General features: G+C 48.5%; 1 protein-coding gene across 1 annotated transcript in view; it reads right to left on the bottom strand.

The window, feature by feature from the left end:
• Nucleotides 1-20,351, bottom strand: part of LOC135919326 (guanine nucleotide-binding protein G(I)/G(S)/G(T) subunit beta-1) — a 60,201-nt gene that overhangs the window by 30,420 nt on the left and 9,430 nt on the right. The window contains exons 3-4 of the mRNA XM_065453076.2: nucleotides 6,743-6,888; nucleotides 4,657-4,950 (exon numbers count right to left, since the gene is read on the bottom strand). Coding sequence (XP_065309148.1) covers nucleotides 4,657-4,950; nucleotides 6,743-6,888 — 440 coding nt within the window. The remainder of the gene's footprint in view (nucleotides 1-4,656; nucleotides 4,951-6,742; nucleotides 6,889-20,351) is intronic.

A 20,351-nucleotide genomic window follows, 5' to 3' on the forward strand; every position in this document is an offset into this window, starting at 1 on the left:
GAGCGGCCGGCTCGCGCGATGGGCACTTCTCCTGCAGCGATACGATATTACCGTTCGCTACAGGAGAGGAAAGAACAACGTTGTGGCGGACGCACTTTCGCGCGCGCCCGTTGACTGTGAGAAGAGTGATATTACTACTCAACTCACCTCGCCCGAAACTGAGCTTGAGAGCGGACTAACCGCTGCGACGATTGAGGTTGTCAGGAGGGGTAATATTAATACCCATCGTGACCCCTCAGTGACTCAGCCGAAGAGCAGAGTAACTGCTACAATGCTCGACGGCGCTAGTCCCGAAGGAAGGGCGGATGGACCCCCTTCTCAGGACGAAAGCGTGAACCACTTGGACTGCGTCAGTTCAGTGGGGAGCGTGTTCGGCAGAAAGGAGCTGTTAGAGGCTCAGCGGGAGGATCCGTTTTGTAAGAAAGTGTTTGAGGGGCTCCGGGAGCCCGGCGGCGCGGCCGCGGCGCACATGGACGCAGCTGGTATTGCTGTGGGTGCGCGGCGCTCTGAAACAGCTGGTAATGCTGTGAGCGCGTTGGATTCCTACCTGCTAGACTCTGACGGCGTCCTGCTGAGATACATTCCCGCGGAGAAGGATACACACGAGTCCTTCAAAGCGGTGATTCCACGCACGCTGAGAGGAGCACTTTTACGCTACTTTCACGATACGTGCCTGGCCGGGCATGCAAGTGGCCCTAAGACTTATCTAAAGTTGTGCCGCTTTGCTACCTGGCCTGGAATGAAGCGGGAGGTGATGCGCTACGCCCGCTCGTGCAACGTGTGCCAACGCGTGAAGCCGCGTGGTGGACGCCCACCCGGGCTCATGCAGCCGATCAATAGCCGAACACCGTGGCAAATTGCGGCATGTGACGTCATGGGGCCTTACCCCAGGACAGCGAGCGGGAACCGATTCCTTCTCGTAGTCACAGACCATTTCAGCAAGTGGGTGGAACTGTTCCCCCTACGGAAGCTGACGGCACGCGTAATCATGGGAAAGCTGATCGAGGTGTTTACACGATTCGGCTATCCTGAGCAGCTGATAACGGACAATGCGTCCTACTTCACTGCCAAACTCTTCGTGGAGTCTTGTGCAGCTCTCGGCATTAAGCACAGGAGAACAACCACGTACCATGCCCAGGCGAATCCCACTGAGCGTGTGAACCGCAACATCAAGCACATGCTAGTTGCATTTGCGGGGACGCACAATGAGTGGGACGCTTGTCTTCCTGAAATTGGATTTGCTATCAGGTCGACAGTGAATCGATCGACTGGGTATACCCCCGCCACCCTCAACCTTGGGAGGGAGCTGTTGAATCCGGTAGAACTTACTCTACAGGAACGATGCAGCACGGAACTGGTTGTTTCGTCGGCACGCGCCGATTATGCGACTGGGCTGCGCACGAAGGTAACGGAGGCTTTACGAAAAGCGCGACGGAACCTGAGCACTGCACGTGCCGAGCAGAAAGCGCAGTACGACCGCTCTCATCGGGAAGTTCACTACAGAGTGGGCGACCTGGTGTTGAGACGGAATCACGTCCTGAGCGACGCCAGTAAGAAATTCTCAGCTTCTCTGGCGCCAAAATGGGCAGGACCGTACCGGGTGCGAGAGACTGTCTCTTCGCTCGTGTACAGGCTGGCGGACTTGAAGCTAAGACCGATCAGCCGACCGGTGCATGTCTGCGATCTCAAACCCTACCATGACAGAGGGAACGAGTGGCCCGAGGAGAATGCTCTCCCGCGCCCGCAGGCAGCGGCATCGGGTGGCACGGCTCGACGTTCGAGCCCGGTGCGGCATTATAACTTGCGATCTCGGCAGAACTAACTCTGTCCGGTTCGCGGAGGCTATTTTATTGTGCACGATATCGGACGGAATGCTCCTCCGATGTCTAGCATGCAGGCTTCCAGAGCGAGCACGCGCTTTCTCTTTGGAAGAAGCGAGAGGGGCTAACAGAATTGTCGCAGCAGCAGACCGCCCGTCGGGAGCCGTGCAACAACCATCAAGCAAAAAAAGGAAAGACCATCTCCACTGCCGGTGGGGACGAGCAGGCCGCAAGCAGTCAGCAGCGCAGTGCAGGCAACAGGCGGCGAGAAAAACATCCTCCGGCGGCTAACAGCGAGGTGAGAGGTGCAGCGGGCGACTTCCGGTCCGGAATGGTCGCAGCGGCGCAGAATTCGCCGAAGCGGGCGCAGAACTCCGCGACCGAGTTGCAAGCCCCGCAACCAAGCATCCAGCCTCAAGGCCGAGCGTAGACTTCGCCCGCAAGGACAGAGTGGACCCCTGCTGCGCAGCGAGGTGCAAGCCATCGTCAGGGGTGGGTCGGCGCGCCTTTGCCGACCTTGCGTGCCGAAACCCGCGAGGGAGGACAACGAACCCCGGGAACACCAAAAGACAGCTGTCCTGCGCCATCTCGAGGCTGGTTCGGGGATCGCGTCAGCGTAATCGAGGCAGCCAAGAAAAATCCTGGGACCCTTTCGCCACCACGGACCCGGCACGTCCGACTGGGCAGGTGACGCCGCCGAGACGCAAGGTGACCTGGACCCAGCGCCCTTCTTGCCTCCCACTGCATCCCGCTGCTGTCAAGCTGCTCCGTATCATCATTCCATGTTCCGGCCTGGCTCGCGACCACCTACACGGCGACAACGACGGTCTGCAGCAAGAGCTGCTCCCTCACCAACATGGATTCAAACCGTGTTGCTGTCGGAGTAGCATGCCCCCTCTCGCAGGAAAGCCTCAGGTGACGGCGGCCTCTTAGCGGCTAAAGGGTTATTTTAAGGAGGGGGGGATGTGGGGATCGCACGCGCATCCCGATATCTCCGGAGCGGCCACGCGGTTATCACGCGATAATCACGTGCTCGCTCGCGGAGGGTAGCGTGGAGAGGGCACCTTCGCCACTCCCGCTGCTCTTCGCGCCTGGCCGCGACGCTGCAGCCAAGGCACCCCGTTCCCTCCTTTCCCTTTCTTGGAACCGGGGAGACCCCCTCTCCGCCGCTCGGGAGAAGCGCTATTCCCCCGACGCATCTTTGTCTCACGGCGGAAGAGCTAGCGAACGGCCGCATCTCAAATCAGCCGCTGAGACCGCCGCACGCCGTCCCCCTGTGGCGCCCGGACCTTGGTGTGCGACTCACCGCCCCAGGGCCCGAGCGCGGATCCACTTTTGGGTGAGCTGAACTCTTATCAGCCTCTTTTGTGGTTCCCACATTGTGCGGTTTGTTTCACCCCAGACGTGCGGAATGCTCCGCCGCTGAGGTTTTGTGTTGTGTTGTGTTGTGTTTGTGTGTGTTGTGGCTGTTGCTGTCTGTTGGAACCATTGTACACCAAGGTGAATAAACACCTTAGGTCGAGACTCACCCTGTCCCCACTGGCCTGAACCCGCCGTGGTCGCAACTCACTGCGAACCGCGGGTTAGGGGTCACAGCTCTGACTGCTAGGGCTGCTGCGAAAGTTCTAGGGAGCGACTGCCGCTCCGCCGGCGCTGTGCGATCCAGAGAAGGGTCAGGTGCGCACGCGCGAGCCTGAGTAATACCCCTATAAACTTCGGCAGCGATGAGAAAAGTGTTCATCGTTGGAGGGGGGAAACAGGAAATGCTTGTTGCATGCACCAGCAGCAATGAGATCACAGCGATAAGGAAGATAGCGATGTCGAATAAACTCGGCATGTTCATATTCAACAAATGCCGTTTTCATTTTGTTTTTGCTTTTTTGTTCAGCCTACATTCGAGGTAAGGTGTTTTTCTTTTTTTCCTGGCTTCAGACTTTCGGGGTCGGCTCAGAATTGAGGCCGGCCTAGATTTGACTAAAACAGTAACTCATAGTCTTAAAATTTCCGACAGTTCATTGAGGTGAAAGGTTATATGTTGTTCAGGCTATCAATGCTAAACAATTCTTTAGGTCTTGTGCTCATGTGACTATGTTTATTTATTGCATCCATCCTTCATCAGTACATCTTGCACATTGTTTGAACAGTCTGCAGCTCTGGCAAAACGAAGACATGCTACCACTTGTGAACCGCCAAAGTACCTGAGAAGCTGGGAGGCACGCAAGCTGCGGTGATCAGAAAGAACTTGTTTCAGCTGTAAATACATACTATGTGTGCGACATACAGAAGCTGAAGGACAATCTCTACCAGTGATGCATTTTTTCTATTTCATACACAAGTTTCATGAAAGAGGATTGTCCTTGCACGTCAAGTTGTTGATAAATTTGGCCTTGCCTCACAGGCTACTTGCCTCCCGAATAGCTCCGATGGCTGACCTACCACCCCTGTTAGGTGTTGGTCATGAGTTTGGTCTCTGTACGACAATTTTTTTTCTGCAAATTCAAAGCTTCCTTTCCGAAAAACTTCTACGGGTTTCTTTCATAGCAGCATGCTACTGTCTAGGTGGATGCCAATTTTTCCCTTTCATGAATCTTCCTCGACCTTACGGGTTTCCACAGAGCTGATTTGCGATCTACAGGTATAGGAGAAAAAAAAGGCTGCAGTGCATTTAGTTTAGGTTTTCCCTGTAGGACTTTTCACTTCTGCAGCTTGAATGATGTTGCTTAATAATACTACCAATATAGTGCATCAAACAAAACAGGTTTACCGCGAAGCTTTCCAGTAGAACAAGAGCGAAGCGGGGGGGGGGGGGGGGGGGGCGTAGCCGCCACACACTCACCAGGTCATGTCCCCAGAACTGGTGACAATTTGTGAGTCGTCCACAAAGCGGCAGCATGACAGGTAGCCTGTGTGGCCGGGCAGCTCTCGGCTGACACGCACATTGCCTTCACGTGTCTTCAAACTGTAGATGGAGCAGATGTTGTCCAGACCCCCGCAAGCAACATAGCTCCCGGAAGGAGCATACGCGCACGTCATCACCCAGCTTGATCTGAGTGGGATTGCATGCACCTTGTTGGTTGTGTATGCATCCCACACAATCAGCTTGCCATCTTGAGACGCCGACACCAGGTAGCTGTGGAAAAGGAATCGCGAAGAGTCAATCACAACATGTTCTGCTGGCAGCGACGTTCTGTGAAGTGCACGGTGATTATTTCAACCAGAAGTATCTGTTAAGCACCAGCAACACCTAGAAGTATTTATCCTTTTCTCTAACGTGCATGCACAAAGTCAGTTTGAGGAAAGCATTGTCACAAGAGGCACAAAAGGAAGTGAAACAAACAGGCTTCTTTTAGATCCACCAGCCATCGTAGGTCCTCATGTGTGTCAATGCAATAAGCTCGCTCTGAGCACTCATCTTTGTTATAATAATATAATTATATAATTATATGAAGTTATTATAAAAGCAAGATCGGCATTTGCAGTTAAATCTCTGAGGCACAGTGCTGCGACCAAGGTAAGGCCTCGGGGATTAGCATATAGCTCTCTGAGGCCATAATTGACGTCTTGTCGAGGTTGCCAGAGGAAATAACGGCGGCAGAGTTGGCATACGCTGCTGTCATGGAGGGAATCCAGAAATCGAATATAGAGCTGGCGGCTGCCCGAAATATTGGTCGTCTTTACACATTAAAGGGGCCCTGAACTAGCCCTCGGGCTTGGTGGAATAACATAGTCCGTGGGTAGCATAGGCTGTTGTGAACATCTCAGCCAAGTTTTGCTGTTGTACGCAATACGTGAAGCTCACAAGCGGATCGCAAAATCACCTTTCTCTCATATGCTATCTTTTGAACAGAAGGCCCTGTCCCCACCCTCTTCTAGAAGCGATTTTTCACCGTCAAACGCACCATTCTGTCATTCCCTTGGATGGCTGCTATTGGCCGATAGCTGACAAAGCTGCAGTCGGCTACAGGACGTAGATACCGTGGTCGCTATGGGGTGCTGCCACGAGTCCACTGGCTAAGCACACTGCAGTTTACTGAGGACAACCGCATTTGGCTAATGTTTAGAGCATTGTAGGCACACCAAAGGTGGAAGTCATGGCATCTACGTCAACATCCAAAATGAAATTTGAACTGGGTGCAACGGTGAGATTTAGAAGGCCGAGTATTCCGGGCACGCCCAACTGTGCCATAGCCTTCGCAGTGCAAGGCAATGAAGAAAGAACAGGAGCACAGTGGAAGCAGTGTTTCATTGCTAATAAATCTGTCTCTGCTGAACTCATTGAGGTTCTTTTTTTGGCAAAGTATTTCTGAAATAGCCTATTTTCACTTGAAATGCCTTGCTCCGCTTCGATAAAAGGTGATTCATGGGCCACTGGTGGTGCTGTGAAAGTGTCCAAATTACCAAGCATGTCCAGATTACCGATGTACGATTTATCGGTTGGTGACTATGTCAAAATGGCAGCACCATAAAGGCAAGAAACTGCATCACCTTGTTACTTCTAGTGTTAAGTACTCCCACCATGCAACCTGCTGAGAAGAATGCATGCACCTCATGCCAGAAATTGTCTCAGAAGATGACAGCTAGCAAACCCTTCTCTAAAAAATAAAATAAGGGAATCAGATAACTTGTTTTTGTTTGTCAATATTTAATGAATCGCATATCTACACCCGAGATTAGCCCTATAGGATGTGTCATTATCCGAGCTGCTCTGGTTCACACTTTGTCAATGGCAGACAAGTCCTTGAAAGAGTCAAATCTTTATTATAGAAAAACAATTATTGACTAGGTAAACATTGGCAATTTCACGTATGCCTGACATATGTTGCCGAACCATCAAGCCTGTCATTATCTACCATCTGTATGCAACTATCACTGATTTACAGGCAGAGTGGACAATGTGGACAATCCTAAATGGCAGTACTCACCGGGAGTCTGAACCCCAATGCATTGCGTAGATCTTGGCCAAATGTCCCCGTAGCGTACGCCGCGTCCGCATCTGGATGCGGCCCACTGGTTCCATGTTGGCCGTTGCTTGCACCAAGGTGGTATCACATGCAGCTTTCCGTGCATCCTGCAACAGAAGGAATGAAATTACTCTGATCAGTACTGAGAATTGCAGCCTACATACGGTGGTGGTAATAAGCGATTCTAACAACTAACACTTTGGCTGCAAGAAGAGGTGGCTCAGAGGACGGCGCTCTAACTAAATTCAGGTTTGAGGTTTTGATGTCCCGAAACTGCAGTGGGTTATGAGGGACACCATGGCGGAGGGCTCCGAATTATTTTTACCATCGAGGTTTTCTTTAACCTGGACCAAAAACACCGACACATGCTTCGTATTCCCCCTCAATTGGAATGCAGTCACCGCAGCCAAGATCGAATCCACTGCTTGTACTCAGCAAATGTAGAGTCCTCTATTAATGTTCATCACCTCAAACAAAACAATGGAAGACTGCAGAGCTGAGTGTCAGTCAGTAAAATGTAACACCTGCTTAGCTACAAAACACGTGCTCTGCTCATACCCCTTTATTCAACAAGAAACTAGAACACTGAGAGTATGCAGTGTTTTGTTACCAAGTAACTAAGCTATAGTGTCTTTTAATGAAGTGCAATTGTTTAAAACTAGGGGCGGGTGAATATCAAAATTCTCTAACTCGATTCGAACATAAACACTCTGCTTTGAATATCAAACAATTATATGCACATGCACTTATTAGCAAGTTGGGTTAATTTATTTTTGAACATTGCAATTGCACTGTCAACATTAAAAAAAAACTAGACTAGTAAGCCGTTATTCTTAAGCATTGTGTATTTGGCTCATGTTAACTTGGAAAATTTAGTAGTTCCAACTAGCTGTTCTCACTAGCCTGTGCCTTATTGTACCACATCAAGTGACCATAAAATGGGAGGCATTCACTGTTTCAACTTTCGGTGGGACCGGGGACGAGGGGGGTTCAAACTTTCAGACAGTGTACGAGGAGTCGTTTTGCAGGGACCTTGCAGTAGCAGGCTTTGCTCACTTCAAAAATTTGTTCGAGTAGCTTCGCTCAAAGCATGGTCCAGACTGACGGCCCTTCACTAGCAGCAGGTGTTGGAGGGTTGTGTTGCACATTGATGAGCGAAATTCAGTCCTAGCTTTTCACACCATGCTAAGATCCTCTCACACTCTGCCTTGCTATGTGGTATCATGAGTAAATAGAGCATCACCTTAGCAACTCCGTGAAACATGTTTTCCATCAGTGTTTTTCATTTTTCCAACCACGTCCCACCTTTCTTCATTCAGAATGTGCTCTTGAAGACTGTACGTCTGTAGTGGGGCAAACTCAGCTTCGAGAGCATCTAAAGCATATTCAGCAGATCCATTGGAATCTTGGGGCAGCAGCTGAGGGAAACTGAATAAAAAAACGAAGACTCGAGAGCAGTGCCTGCGAAATACATTTCAGGTTGGCCACCTCCGCATTCTTCCGAGTTGTGTCGCCATTCATAACGCTTCGCCTCGTCACATTTTGGAAACATTTTCCGTAGAAGAGGACCAATGTGACACTAAGGGGCAACACTAAGTGACACTAAGGGTAGGTTGTGTTCGACGAGGAATCCCGTAAACAGGCACTTCACACATATGACACTGTCGTCACAGTTGTTACGGAGAAAGTACACTATGTTGTCTTGCTGCTCAGCGGTGTGCCATGGAAACGTGCTGTTTCAAGTCGCCTTTGCCACCGTGTGCTGACGTCGCATCCACACATTGCACAAAATGCATAAAGTTCTCCTTTTCTTGATGTCAAAAAGCACGGAAATTCAGAAGTATAGGATTGCAAAAGCTTCTGCAAATGCCTTTTCTTGGGCTTTGATAGCGCCATGGCATCAAGCACACGAGAATCGTAACATTACACGGTGCACCGCATACGCACGGCCTAGCCACCACTAATCATCACACACAAGCAGCAATGCCTTGCAAGCAGCAGCAACAAGATGCACCATGGAGGAAGGCCTGCATGAAATGCAAGAGCTACATTGGCTCTGGCTTTGGTCGGCTTACTAGGCCTAGTGGTACTAGGCCTGGTGGTCGGCTTACTAGCCTGGCAGCGCAGCTGAGAACTGTTCCATTAATGAGTGGGACCATGGCCTGTACAAAATGGAGATCAGCGTGACGGACACTAATAGCGTCCAACATCCTACACCTACGAATGATAGGTAGCAGTATGCTTACAGCTAGATGAAAGTGCACCGGAAAAACATTTAATGGACATGCTTTGCAGGCACAAGTCAATTTAACGTAGGTCATTTGGTAATGACTGTCAGCAGAATGAACAAGAGGATATAAAATAAAGCCCTTTCCAGGCACATAATGCTGTAACTTGCGATAAATATTGTTTGCATTAAACTGCAGGCTCATGCCAAAACAGGTGACAATCCAGAGAATGAAATAGAGTGGATATAAAAAGTAACAGTCAACTTCCGCCTACCTTATTCTGCCTGCATTACTAACGTTACCATAGCTAGCCAGTGAGGAAGAAATCTAGGCGAAATTTCTTTCACATGATTCTTCTGTGTGCCATCAGAATATCATATATCACCATACCTGTGACACTTACGTGTTACTTATTACTTGTTCATTTTTACATGCGTATTCCTTTTGGCCAGGAAATGTAAAATTTGTACTCAATCAGCAGGAAGTATCCAGTTCTTACCTATACAATATTAATCTACCATGCAACTGGCACCTTCAAAAATGACTATTTGACGTAGAAGTTCTGAGGAAACCCGCAAGGTGGAGAGAAGTAATTAATAAAGGGAAAATCAGACATCCACCTGTTCGTAGCAATTGCTACAAAGGAAACCCATACGGGTTCCTTGAAAGAAAAGCCTCCGAGTTGAAGAAAAATTCGTCGTGGTTCGGGACTCGAACACTGGACCACCGCTTTTCCGGGGCAGCCGCTCTACCATCTGAGCTAATCAGGCGGCTAGCAGATGGCAGGGCGAAGTTGAATTTGTTGACAACACACGAAGCAAAGGCAAGTGTTTGACGTAGAAGTTCTGCGGAAACCCGCAAGGTGAAGAGAAGTAATTAATAAAGGGAAAATCAGGCATCCACTCGTTCGTAGCAATTGCTACGAATGGGTGGATGCCTGCATGCGTCACAAAATATAAAGCAATTTACTTCATGCAGTCTAGAAATTCTTACTATGCACACCAATGTCCGCATCACGAATGCCCGAAATGTTAATTCACGATGAGTGCTGTGAGGCATGTCCACATTTAAGGACAATAGTGTGTGCCTTCACGTAGGTAACTATTATGATGTTCCGTAAACTCCCCAGCCAATAGAAGCACCTTCAAAAGCGCTACAACTGAAACAAACGATACATGTACGAAACAGAAATGGCCAGTGTGATAGGGCTTATCTGTAAGGGTACTACATATGAAAATGCGATCGGCAACACTTATGCATAAAATACCCATGTACGCAGATTTAGGTGCAGGTTAAAGAATCCCATGTGGCCCAAATTCCCAGTCTCTCACACTATGGCATGCATCATAATCAGAAAGTGGTTTTGGCACGTAAAACCCCATAATTTTTTTTAAGACTTATGCACAGTTGACTTCTGACCACACGTACATCGCACAGAATGAGCAACTCTACATCCAGTAATGCTGCGATACATCGCACATATGTACGAACAGCAAGAACACAGCTTGAATGTTGCGATCACCAGAGTGCACCACAGCCAACGAAACAACTCACACGCATTATAGCATGACAGCGATAACGAGGCCATAAAAACGTATCGCAACAAATCATATCATATATCACTCCTGAAAGTTGCATGTGGTTCGTTCACCACTTCGCAGCAACGAACCACATACACAGACCACATACACGAATCGCGTTTGCTGGGTGCGCCGATCGGACACTTCATTTTGCCACACCCTGAGCATGTGTCCTGCTCAGAATGCATGTGTGTGTGATGGACTTCTCGTTTGCGACGCACATGCGAACACGGCACGAAAAGTCACGAAGTCGACGGCTTCAAATATTTTTCGACACGACTGTAGCTTAGGCCTTGCGTCCCTGCCGCGCTTCACTACGAGCAATTGCCATGTTTGCTGTGAAAACGCTGACGCCATACACCTCGGACCAGCCAATGAGGGCCAAGCAGGCATGCGGATGGCAAACTTGTGATCGGTCGTTCGTCAGCTGTTGACAGCCCTCCGCATGCAAGCGGACACAGGCGGATTGACCATGTGTGCTTTATTTTACAGGCAAAATTTCACTAGAAGCACGAAATCATTGCAAAATTCAGCATAAAATTGCCCCAATATTCAGAAATTAGACACAAATGCTAAGAGCAGTGTTCGCTCCCTTACCGCCAGCAATACATTAGATTTGATTTGAATATTCGTATCCAACCAAATGTTCGAACATTTTCGGATACCTATTTTTCCAATCAAATATGAATAATAAAAGTATAATGTTCATTAATATTCTAAATTTCGAATATTCACACAACCCTACTTAGAACACCGCATCAACCAGCACTGGCCACTGCCTGCAATGTCACTGAACGAGGTCAGAAGAGAGACGTGGGTGGGTTCCCTACCCTACACCAGAAAATATTTTCCTTCTTATTTTCCCTTTATGTTCATTTTATGCTTACTGGGCATCTCATTTCCCGCTCTTTCAGCTTTCAGGACAATAGTGCCCCCCACTTTTCCGTTGCAGGTCTCAACCAGCCACGATTAGAAGAGCAACCACTCCAGCATTATTTTTAGAGTAGTTGCATCAACTGCAGACAACACACACATATGGGTACTTTGGTGGATCCAAATAACGAGGTTTAGCACCACAAACAAACACTAGGACACCACAGCGGATTGGGGCCTCTGTATGAATTTTGACCATCTGGTGTTTTGCAAGGTGCACATTTAAGTAGAAAGGTTCCTACATACAGCCCACATCGGAATGCAGCTGCCGTGCTCATTAATTAAACCTGTGACACTGTGCTCAGCAGCAGAACTCTACAGCCACTGAGCCAGCACAGCTGGTCTATTCGTGGATACAAATGAACAAAAACACAGTTGCAAAATGAGCAGAACTAAGAAGAGCCTGCTACTGCAGCAAGGAATGAGTAGGGCCCCAGCTCACATTCAGTTGCAACAAGAGGTGGCAGCATCATGCCAGCACTGATACTTTTTTATCAGGCAGAAACATATGCTCCATAAAGCTTGGCTGGACATGTAACACAAAATGCAGTATACACTATTCCGTCATTCATTGACTCAGACAAGTTCATTCAATGTCTGGCAATTGCAAGCTGAACCGTATGTGCACACGCTGAACAGCGCTACTGCTCTCACACAGGGTCGCAACGCCCTGAAAGTCAAGAAAATCATGCAAGTGGATTTGGAAATGGAGCAAGGGAGCACAGCATTCCAATTCGACCCGGAAGCCGCGTCACACGCGCGCGGGGGGTTGGTGCCCGGGCCACCACCCGATTCCCAGTTTACCCAGTGTTCATAAAAGGCAGGAAAGGGAAAATGCGAGGGGGCAGTCGTGGCACGAGTGCGCCCTCTCCCATTCGGCTCCGCCCCCCCCCACCTCCCTTCCATGCCTAGCCCGGCTGTGAACGCCACGCGAGTGACACCCGTGACCTTCGAGGCCCGCGCTGGGCGAATGACGTCAGAGTGACGTCAAGACCGAAATCCAGGGCTCGTGTGCGAGGAGGCGCGCCGGCCGCGGTGAGGGAAGCAAGTCCTCCCTCCTGCTCTTCGGCGCAGCTTCCTCCTCCTCGGAGAGAACCACGGGCCGCTGTCGAGTTCTCCGCCCCGTGCGAAAGGCAGGTGCTCTACCCCGCGTGCACTGAGGCACGTCCGCCGGCAAGCTTTGGAGAGAGTGCTCGCTCCATTACAAGAGATCCTCGCGCGTATATTCAGCGCACTCTTAAAACACTGACCCGCACAGCATCGAGAAGGCGAGCTCTAATGGCAACGTCTTGATCGACACCATCGCAACGGCCCGTCACCAGAGCGTGCCGCGGAGAAAGAGCGCAATGGCCAAGAAGCGTCTGAAGACACTGGCATTTTTCTTTTTCCTCATAGGACGGCTCGTTACTTTATCGCCCGTTCGTTTAGGAAACGGTAGCCCTAATAGCAGCTGCTAGTGAAAAGATTTAAGCGCCCCTGGCACTAAGTCTCGCGCTGTGATGTCAGAAGTTTGGGAGCCTAGACTAGTCCAATCGCAAAGGGCGGCCAATCGCCAAGCTTCAAGCAGAACCGACCGACTGCTGAAAACGCTCCTAAGCAACGCAGACAGCGCAAACCAGGGAGGACAAACGGTTTCCTGACACAGCGGTGAAAACTTTCATTTGGTTTCATCCCGGCGTGCAGCGAAGAAAGAAAATCCTATTCTTGGTGCAGATGAAAGTTTCGAAAGCAACGAAAAAGAGAAACATCGCTCGGTATTACCAGCAAAATGTCACGAAAATGCCTTCCGTCCAGAAGGAACGCAGGCTTTATTTTCTAGGACCGAAGGCATAACGGAAAAGAGCGGGTACTATAACAAACATCTGCAGCAATAAGGTTTAATAACATTGTTGTGCACGGTTGCTTTAAGTCTTGCATTGTCCGGAATGGCAGCGATGGAAGGAGGTCGCCAGTTGCAATCCAAATTTTTTCTTGGGATAGAAGGAAGCTGGTACAACTTTGTTCCACAAGACGGGTTGCAGCATCTTTTGGGATTTCACAGCTGATCCAGAGCGCGCGCATATGCCAAAGAACACGCGCCGTTCGAGCGCCGCTGAGAGATGCAAAGGTACCAATGAAGAGAGAACAAAGTAGCACACAGTCTGCAAAAGCGAAAATTCAGCCAGTAGGATCCCCGAACTACTGTCGACCAAGACGACGTGCGACGCCGCAAGGGCGGAGCCCGGTGCCTTTCGTGTATTCGTTCTTCTTTTTGCGAGCTAACCGGCTTGCACGTAACGTCGCACGGTAGCACCCCTGCCTCGACCCCACACGACAACGACCTTACACTACTACAGCGTGCACGTTGCACCAGTCACATCGCCAAGTGCGGGATCACGGCGCGAAAAAAAAAAAAAACAGTCGCAAGCACTCTGCGGCGCGAAGCTGCCCCCGTTGGCCAGCTAGAGCGCCGCAGCTGGGTCCGACAGAGATCCCGATATGGAGAGCTCCCCGCGCCTGTCCAGAGAAGGCAAGCAAACAACGAAAAAAAAATCGCGCGCGGCCCTGCTGCAGCCGCCACGAGAGGAGAAATACATTAGAGGGGTCCTCGGCGAGCTTCACTCGCTTCATTACGAGAGTGGACCGCAACGGACGATTGTGAGGTGCAGCGCGGGATGGTCGCGTTTACATCGCGGGACGTCTGCGGCGTGGAAAAGGGATCTGGGGTCCATATGGTACGGCCGCATGCGAGCTAGACAAAGCAATAAAAAAATATAGCAGATCCCTTCGGTCACTATAGTATTCGCTTCCGAACGGCTACCACGCCATTAACGCAACGACGCGATCGCCGCCGCTGCCACGAGCGCGCGAGGAAACGCAGAACAACGCGCACTGGAGCGCGGCGTGAACGCGTGCAGAGAGAGAAAAAAAGACTGAATTGGGCGGAGGCTGAGAAAAACGCAGCACAACAACCATTGCTGCGCTCCAACGGAAAAGATCAAAGGAGACGGCGGACTAGCCACCGCACGCACACAACGCGGCGAACGTCACTCCCGGGGCAGCGGCGACGGGCGAGCAGAAGCAACGCCGCCGCTCCCAGTGACGTCATTAGGCGAGGAGGAGCACAACTCGACCCTCCCTCTGCATGGCACCAGCGCCGTTTTCGAAAATCGATCAACTTGAGCCCGCGGCACAACGCCCGGCAGGAAAGCCGAACGCGCGAGCGCCGGCTTTCAGAAGGCGGCGGGAGAGAGGGGACCCCCGCCGCCGCTCACGTCACGGGCCGGCCGTTCGAGAAGGGGGGGGGGGGGGAATAGGGGAGCACCAGAAACGCTCGAAAAGCCACCAGGCCGCGCCAGGGAAACGAACTGCGGCCCGCCAGAAACAGGGGTCGCGAAAGGCGCCGGGATGGGGCGGGGTGGAAGGAGTCACCGTACTGCAAGTGCAGTATACCCGCTGCTGCAGGCCGCCTAAAAGCCAATGCGCCACAAGAAACTGTTCGTCTCTGCACAAGGGCATGCCACGCCTGTCCCAAATATGGAATTGAGGGAGATCGGTGCAAGTGGTGGACTGCACTTCGGAGAACCCAGTTCTGCGGACAACGACTGCCGAGCAAGTGCGCGCAAAAAACGCTTCTGCCTGCCTCTTCAAGCACATTGAACTATATTGCTTCCAAAATATGGCTTGGCTTGCGCAAGCAACGAGAAAAGAAAAGAAAAACGAAACCAAATTTGAGCCCCAGTGCAAAAGACCGACAGATGCATCTGGAAAATCGCTGCTGTTATGAAAGCACAGTGGTGGTGGCACAGCCTGTAAAGATGTCAGCTTTGAGTAGTGAGAACGGCTTTAACTGCAAGATAACGGCACAGTAACTAAGAACTTTGTAATTGAAGTGTTGCATGCGCCAACAAGTCACTGAAGAAAAACATATCCCACATGGTAAGCTGAATGTCAAATGCATTCAGTCAAAACACGTCTAGCAATTAATATGGAACTGCCAGCTGCGCGAACAGGAGACATGCCAAATTATTCTGCCATTAAAAAAGAGCAACCTCTTCCCAGCCACATTGGAAACAAATTCAAATGTAATTTAGGAATTCAATTGAATCTCGTGTCCAATAATAATTACAACCAATATTTCATTGAAGGAAGCAAGTGCAATGTGCACTGTCATAAAATGTGCAGCAAGCAGTGCGATTATGTAATATCATAACGATCATTATTCTGAGCACCTCAATGTGACTCAACAATTTGGAGCCTATGACTTCGTGTGTCTGTGGACACAAACTATATTTAAAAATAATCCAGCACTGAAGTGCAAATGGAAGGCATACCCTAGACTTTGTGGAGAGGGAGTAAGAAAAACTGACTTTGGCAGTTGCTTTGGTTCTGAACACATTTACTGCAACATTCTCTCGTGGTAGAGGCTACGATCTTGTGTGCATGTTTGCTTGTTCAAGTAATTCCAGACAATCACTATGGGGGGGGAGGGGGGAGGGGGGGTAATGGAATGGCTAAGAAAGCAGTTGATATGAACTGTCGTGTCTGGCAGTTGAATGACACGATGGCACACTGGCACGAACTAAGAGCATGCAAGTCAGCGAGGATAGGAGCTTGTACAATCAAGGTTTCTAAATGGTTCTTGCCAGCTGTAGCTTCCCCTTCAGTGCAAGCTTGTCCTAATCCGAGTATGCAAACCAATGAAATTACACGAAATAGCCTTCAGTAACTGCCAGCAGCTTTCTTACCATGGACATGTTCATGTGCCCGATAACGCAAGTATACATCCCTTGACTATGAAGGTTGCTAGAGTAGGTGTCCATTGTTTACTCTCACCTGCCAAGGTTCTATAATGAGCACCAAAATCTCGGTGTGTGCCTTTTTGCATCCCAACTACTTTAGAATGCGGCCACCCATGGCATGAAATTGAATTCGCGATGTCATGCTCAGCAGCATGCCACCTCTGCCACCAAGTCAGGAGCGAATACCATAATTGCGGATAAAAAATTCAAACTCCTAATTTTAAAATTTCTGGCCTAGACACGTCTCGCGTTATGTTGAAGTTAATGGTAGAAATTGATGCTAGTTTTCTGGCTTTGCTTTTTTTTTGGCACTTCTTGCTACTACAGTGAGCTTTTAATTTTAACTGTAAGTGTTGCTTACAGGCAACATTTTGGTATTGAAGTTTCTCGCTACATGTCCATGGCCAACAATGTATGATAGGCAGCAAGCGTCATTTGTTGGTGTAGAGCTCGAATAAAGGGCAAGGAAGAACTTGCCATCCATACAACTAGCTTTCTCTTGAAAGCACGAAAAGAAGAAATTATTAAGTTCGGTGCAGGATATCCGGCTGCAGTGGTGTCGCACATGTGATGTAAAGCAAATGAAATGCACTACACCTATGATGCATATACTAGAGTGGTCTGCACAAATTCCAAGCGAAGGCTTGGGAGCCTTGGGGTACAGCCTACTTTCAGATTTCTGCCTACGTTTTCTTCCCAGTTGATGAATAATCGTGTGCAAAATTTTTCTTTTTGAAGATTATGCTTATTCTAGATATGTCTTGCACATTTAGATAAGAAATAAAAATTGTTTTCGGATATTTATAAGTGTCGTCATTAAAGCATTAATCTGCTATGCACCAAAGCAGTGTTTGCATACACACTATCGAACACTGTTTCATCGTGTTCAATCATGAAGCAGGCACTTCCAATTCTGAAGTGCTGCAGCACAGCACAACCTCGGTGCCATGGATGACCCCGCCCTTTTTGCCGACAGTGACAGACATCAGTGACAATGAGCAAATTGTGAATGCATTTGTACTTGCACTGTACTTTGTGATGGCAGTTCACAGTAACAATGCATGATCATCAAAATGTGCTTAATAATTGGCTTGAAGGCCTATTATGTAATGATGATTAAAGCATCCTGTGGGCATCTACTTTTATCCGTGGTTTCCAGTTTCTTTGTGGCACCATTTCACATTATAATCATAATATACAGGGTGGCCCAACTAACACACACCAAGATTTAAAAATATGTAAATGGGACATAGCTTGACAGAACCAAGGCAATGCTTGCCATCACTTGGAGATATTCAGATTATTTTTGCATTCTGCCAAATTACATTAGTTTATAGACTCAATTACAATTAAATAAAAAACACCAATCAAAATTGTAGAGCAACACGAAGAACTCCCAATACAGCTTTCTGTTGCTCAATATGTGCTACATAAGTGTTTTTCCGAGCATAAAAGAACCCTGCGAATACACGGAAAATTGCCATGTGAATGGCCGTTCGAGGTACTTAGCGTGTATTTGTGGGCTACTACCAAAATCTGCCAGAAAAGAAGCAGAGGCCCATTACAGAAAAAAGCCTGCCTTTTTCACTGCTGCACAACTTCACAAGAGCAAGCACAGAACTTATGAGTGACGACTCATAATCATTGTGGCAGAGAGAGAGTCCAAAGGCCTCAAAAGAAACCAAGCCATTTTACTGCTCCGCATTCGCATGGGCTCTGCTCGTACCCCTGCGTGGATGTACAAGACTGGCCTGGCCTTGTCTCCATTATGTTCAACATGTGGTGTGTGCGGTGACATAAAACGTTACCTTATGTGCTGTACTCTGTATAACGCGGAAAGAAGTGTTATTAGGGTCCTTCAAGAAGACAGGAGTTCCTCACAGTTCTCTTCAGGACATTGTTTTCCCGCACGGAAAGCAGTTGTGTAGGAAGGAGGTTTCTCACCTTCTTTTAAATTACCTGCAGGACACGGATTTGGCCTCCACATGGTGTCCTTAGGAGTGACTTTTTGTAATTGTGAGGTCTGTGTCTGATTTATGTGATTTATTTTAAGTGTCACTACAGTGGAGCAATTGCTGGCAGCAACTGCAAAGCTAATCCCACCAGTAGCCTACAACTACTCAACTCGGAGAGAAACAAAGAGGGGAAGGTACAAAGGTTAACCCAACTACGTGCCCAGTTGGCTACTCTAAACTTGTGAGGGAGGAAGAGAATTGATAAGGAAAGAAGAAAAAATAGCTTTCCCAGAGGGCTATGCTGCCTACAAATGACAAGTGCCATAAGCAACAAGGAACATCTAAGTCTATGTAAAAGTAACTGCACAACTCACAGATAAGTAATTGGCAAACGAAGAAGTAAATGGTGGACTAAATTTCTCAACATTACTCAACATTAAGAGACAAGCAAGATGCAAAAGACAATGACGAAAGTTGCTGAAGCTGCACTGCTAGTACACCTGCTGGTAGCAAAGTGGTGAGTGTTCTAAATTTCTACGACAGTATTAAAGGGGTTCTGAACTATTTTTTATTGAAGTGGAGAAAGGCACTTGAAGTGAAAATAGGCTATTTAAGGAATACTTTGCTACAAAAAGTACTTTAATGCATTCAGCAGAAGTGGAGTTATTGGCAATCAAACATGGCCTCCATTCTGCTCTCTTTCCTTCTTCAATGCCTTGCACTGCGAAGGCTGCGGTGCAGTGGTGCGTGCCCCCAACGTTCCCTAAATGTCACTGTGGCACGCAGTTCAAATTTCATTTTGGATGTTAACGTAGACGCCACGACTTCCACCTTTGGTGCCTACGATGTGCTAAACATAAGCCAAACGCACTTGTCCTGAGCAAGCCGCAGTGTGCTTAGCCAGTGGACTCGTGGCGGCACCCCACAGCAACTGCGGTATCTACACTATGTAACCAACAGCAGCTTGATGTCAGGTATCAGCCAATAGCAGCCAGATAAGGGAATGACGAAATAGAGCATCCAATGACAAGTGTCCAGAAGAGGATGAAAAGAGCGTTTTAGAGAATAGCAACATTGTGGTCCGCTTGTGACCTCCACGCACTGCGTACGACAGCAAAACTTGGCCTAGATATTCACCGCAGCGTATGCTACCCGCAGACTACGTTATTTCACCGAGCCTGAGGGGTGGTTCAGGGCCCCTCTTTAAGGTTTCACCAGAAAACGCCGAAATTAATAAAAAAAAAGATTTCAAGATTTCTAGGTCTTTAGCGAAGAGTATTCGTAACACTGGAACCTTCTAGTGAATTTGTGTATTATTTGGCAAGTACATAATTCCACCAATGCTGTGCTACAGATAGCAAAGTTTTACAATGAAGCCAAAAGGCAACATTCAGCCACCGCTGCCCCTGCACCGATCAAGGAAACGGCTGCATTTCTTGCCTGAAGATAAGAGGATACTGAGGCAACCATCAGCAAGATCATAGAAACTAGTTTCTCTTAAAACCGGTGCAAATCATTAAGAATCAGTGCACAATTTGTAACTACACAGTGTATAATAAGATACTTTGGAATGCTGTTTCGGTTCTTGAAACAAATATGGTGCAATAAGCCAGCAGAATGATGTATAATAAGATACTTTGGAATGCTGTTTTGGTTCTTGAAACAAATATGGTGCAATAAGCCAGCAGAATGATGCAACAAAACAGGTAAAGAAATTCAGATGCACACAATTAGTTCCTGCGACATCGACACAGTACGAAACTGTGTATAAACATTTTCAAATACGAGTGAAAGGGAGATGCCTACATAAGTAAATATTTATGAATATGAGCTATTTCTATCAACTGATAGCAAGCTCATCGGTATGAGGCCTGAACTTTGTCACAACTAAGATTCTCTCTCAGCAGCTGGGAAGTCAACCTCAACTGTCCTGACATACTCTCGGCCTGTACACAACATCTCAGTGTTTGGTTTCACTGCTTTAAAGAGTTTATTTTGGTTTGGATGAGGGACACCTGCATCTCGGCATCAGCCAACACTGTTTTTTGAGCTCAAGCTCCTCCAAAGAGGCAGCGGCACGTTTCCTTTCCCAT

This window comes from Dermacentor albipictus, chromosome 2, assembly GCF_038994185.2.
Source record: "Dermacentor albipictus isolate Rhodes 1998 colony chromosome 2, USDA_Dalb.pri_finalv2, whole genome shotgun sequence".
In the NCBI taxonomy this organism is placed as follows: domain Eukaryota; kingdom Metazoa; phylum Arthropoda; class Arachnida; order Ixodida; family Ixodidae; genus Dermacentor; species Dermacentor albipictus.